Here is a 2,500-nt window from a genome sequence, read left to right as displayed (position 1 = left end):
ACACTAGACATTCCGCTTGCTTAATCGTTCTTCTAAAAGTATTATCTTCACATGAGTCAGTATTCCGATCATGGGTTTACAAAAAAATATCGTTAGAAGCTATTTGACCAAGACTTAACGTGCGTTGTTGCTAGAAAACAAAACATTTAATTCAATAATTCTAAACAAATCACCGTATGCGTGTACATCGACAATTCGTGCCACTGATTTGTCTAATAAGTTGATAAAACAAATGAAAAACAACCTCACGGCCATTGCGTAGCTTTAATCGGTAACGCAATTTGAATCGAAATAAGCAAAGAAACCCGAAGCATTCCAAAACGATAGGGACACTGTCAAACACAACACAGGCACAAAAAAAAGGAACAACTCGCCCGCGATAAGGGTCACACCGCAGCGGTCCGTGTCCGTGCGAGATGCCCCCTGCTCATATGTCCCGCCCAGTGTGATTGTGTCGTCCCAGGACAATTGAATACAGCAAAACTGATTACCCGCCTCCCAAACCGATGTGATGGTACTGCGTGATTCCCGGGGTCGCTGCCAGATCCCATTTTAGACGAATGGCGGATGGCACTGTCCAGAGCCTCGATGGCCAGCAGACGAACCGTGAAATATCTTATCAACCAAGGTGGGAAGGAAAGGACACAAACTACACTACAAGCTGTCCTAAGATGGTATTTTCTTAATGGAATTACATTTTTCTGTTGTCTACACGCCTCGAATCACACGTTGGCCACCTCCGGTTACCAGGATGCCTGCCTGCCTGCTCCTGGTGTGACTTCCGTTGCTCATACGCTAAGGTACGGTACGGTGTTTTGCGTCGAAACCGTTGGCTGCCCTTGGACACTATTTAAGAGACATCACTGCCCGGACCATGCAGCAGTAGTCAGATGATGAGGCACCGAACCGGAAGTGCTTCTTGGTAGTAGTGTAGTGTCGCCCGCCAAAAAAAAGGACGACGTTGTTGTTTAACGCCCTTGTATCGCACCAAACTGAGCACGATCGTCAAAAGTGCATCTTACAAGTTTATCAAAAATGAACCCCATGGCGCAACCACGCACGTTCCCGGTGGGTGTGATGGCGATCGTATGCCTTTTCCTGGCACTGTCGGTTGTTGCTTCGCGCGAATCAGGGCATTCCGGGTCAGTGGCGATCGGCGGTTCGGCGGTACCACTCGAAACGATGACCACATCGACGCCGGTGCATGTAGCGGCGTCATCGCGACAACAGACCGGTGGTAATAATCGGCATCGTCAAACGAGGTAAGCAAGAAGAGGGCAGGCAGCCCATTTTTGGATTGGCTGAATGGTGGTGCTTTGCTCGCCGGTGCAGCTTTCACTGGATGCAGGAATTAGCAGCGGTAACGAGATGCAGTTCAGACGCAATGTTCCTCTTGTTCGTTCGTTCGTTCGAAGATTGGAGAAAAAAAGAGCCTTGTGCTTATTACTTCTGACTTTTTACATTTCTTTATACTTGTTATAATTCAAGCGTCGAATACTCATTACTTTCAAGCAACAGTTTTGCTATTTTGTTGGTCCTTTCATTCATTCTTTTAGGGTCCCAGGCGCAGGAGGAAATGCCTGTTCCCTCTATTCTTTGCATCCTATCTTCTCCTATCAGCAAAAAGCAAAAGTATCAGCAAAAAAAACATTCTTTAGGAGAAAATTCATCAAGGATCAAGGAAAAATCCAGTTCATGAGAGAATACGAATAGTTTTAACACCTTATAATCTCATTATTATCTTTTGTCTCGCGTTGCATTTTGCTTTCTAGGCACTTTTCCGTTGACTGCAAATGTTCGCAAACAATTTTCATGCCAAAACCACATCGATCTCCCCTTTTTGCACAGAGAGACGGTTCCACTTCCTAAACCACCGGCCGGTGGCACTGGTGAGCAGTATGTTGGTTCATCGATCGACCGGGCCGCCACCACAGTACGACGCCGCCGAATGGATCCACAATCGAGATTGCACAACCAGCTAGCCCTAGGACCCTTGGTCTTTATGCCTGCCCGTGGTCGTCGGTATGGAGGCACTGACAAACGCCAAATCACGATCGAACAGATGCTCGAAAAGGGTGACTACTTTGTGCCGAATCGCGGTAAAAAGGCAGCCTCGTCCAGTGGCGGTGGTGGTGGTGGTGGTGGTGGCGGTGGAGATGAGGTGGCTCTCAAGAAGAACAAGTTCGATGTGCTGCTCGGTACCGACGAGTACTTCTTTCCGAATCGTGGCAAAAAAGAGTACCTGCTGCGGTACGGTAGTGGTCGTTTCCGGCCCCTCCGTCGCACAACTTCATCTGACAATGGTGCACAGGCGATGGGTAGAATCGGTGGTACTACTACAATCGGTTCGCACCCGTTGGAGAGCAGACTGCGCCGCAATTTGCTCGAGAATCTAGTCAACGAACACAAGGATACGTTCTTCTCTTCGCGTGGTAAACGACTGCCGCAAGCTTATGGATCGGGGGATGGTGACGAAGCGCTGGTGAAGTTTGAACAACAG

At 48.2% G+C, this 2,500-nt stretch overlaps 2 protein-coding genes across 2 annotated transcripts in view; one reads left to right on the top strand and one right to left on the bottom strand.

Annotated features, from left to right (window-relative positions):
- The window catches only part of LOC126577723 (uncharacterized), a 24,583-nt gene that overhangs the window by 16,707 nt on the left and 5,376 nt on the right, over positions 1-2,500 (bottom strand). The window lies entirely within an intron of this gene.
- LOC126577727 (uncharacterized) overlaps positions 1,045-2,500 on the top strand; it is a 1,972-nt gene continuing 516 nt past the window's right edge. Inside the window, exons 1-2 of the mRNA XM_050239588.1 lie at positions 1,045-1,262; positions 1,849-2,500. The exon at positions 1,849-2,500 is cut by the window's right edge and continues 516 nt beyond it. Of these exons, the coding sequence (XP_050095545.1) occupies positions 1,045-1,262; positions 1,849-2,500 (870 nt within the window). The remainder of the gene's footprint in view (positions 1,263-1,848) is intronic.

Source organism: Anopheles aquasalis, chromosome 3 (genome assembly GCF_943734665.1).
Source record: "Anopheles aquasalis chromosome 3, idAnoAquaMG_Q_19, whole genome shotgun sequence".
In the NCBI taxonomy this organism is placed as follows: Eukaryota; Metazoa; Arthropoda; class Insecta; order Diptera; family Culicidae; genus Anopheles; species Anopheles aquasalis.
This window is presented reverse-complemented; position numbering and strand designations above follow the sequence as displayed.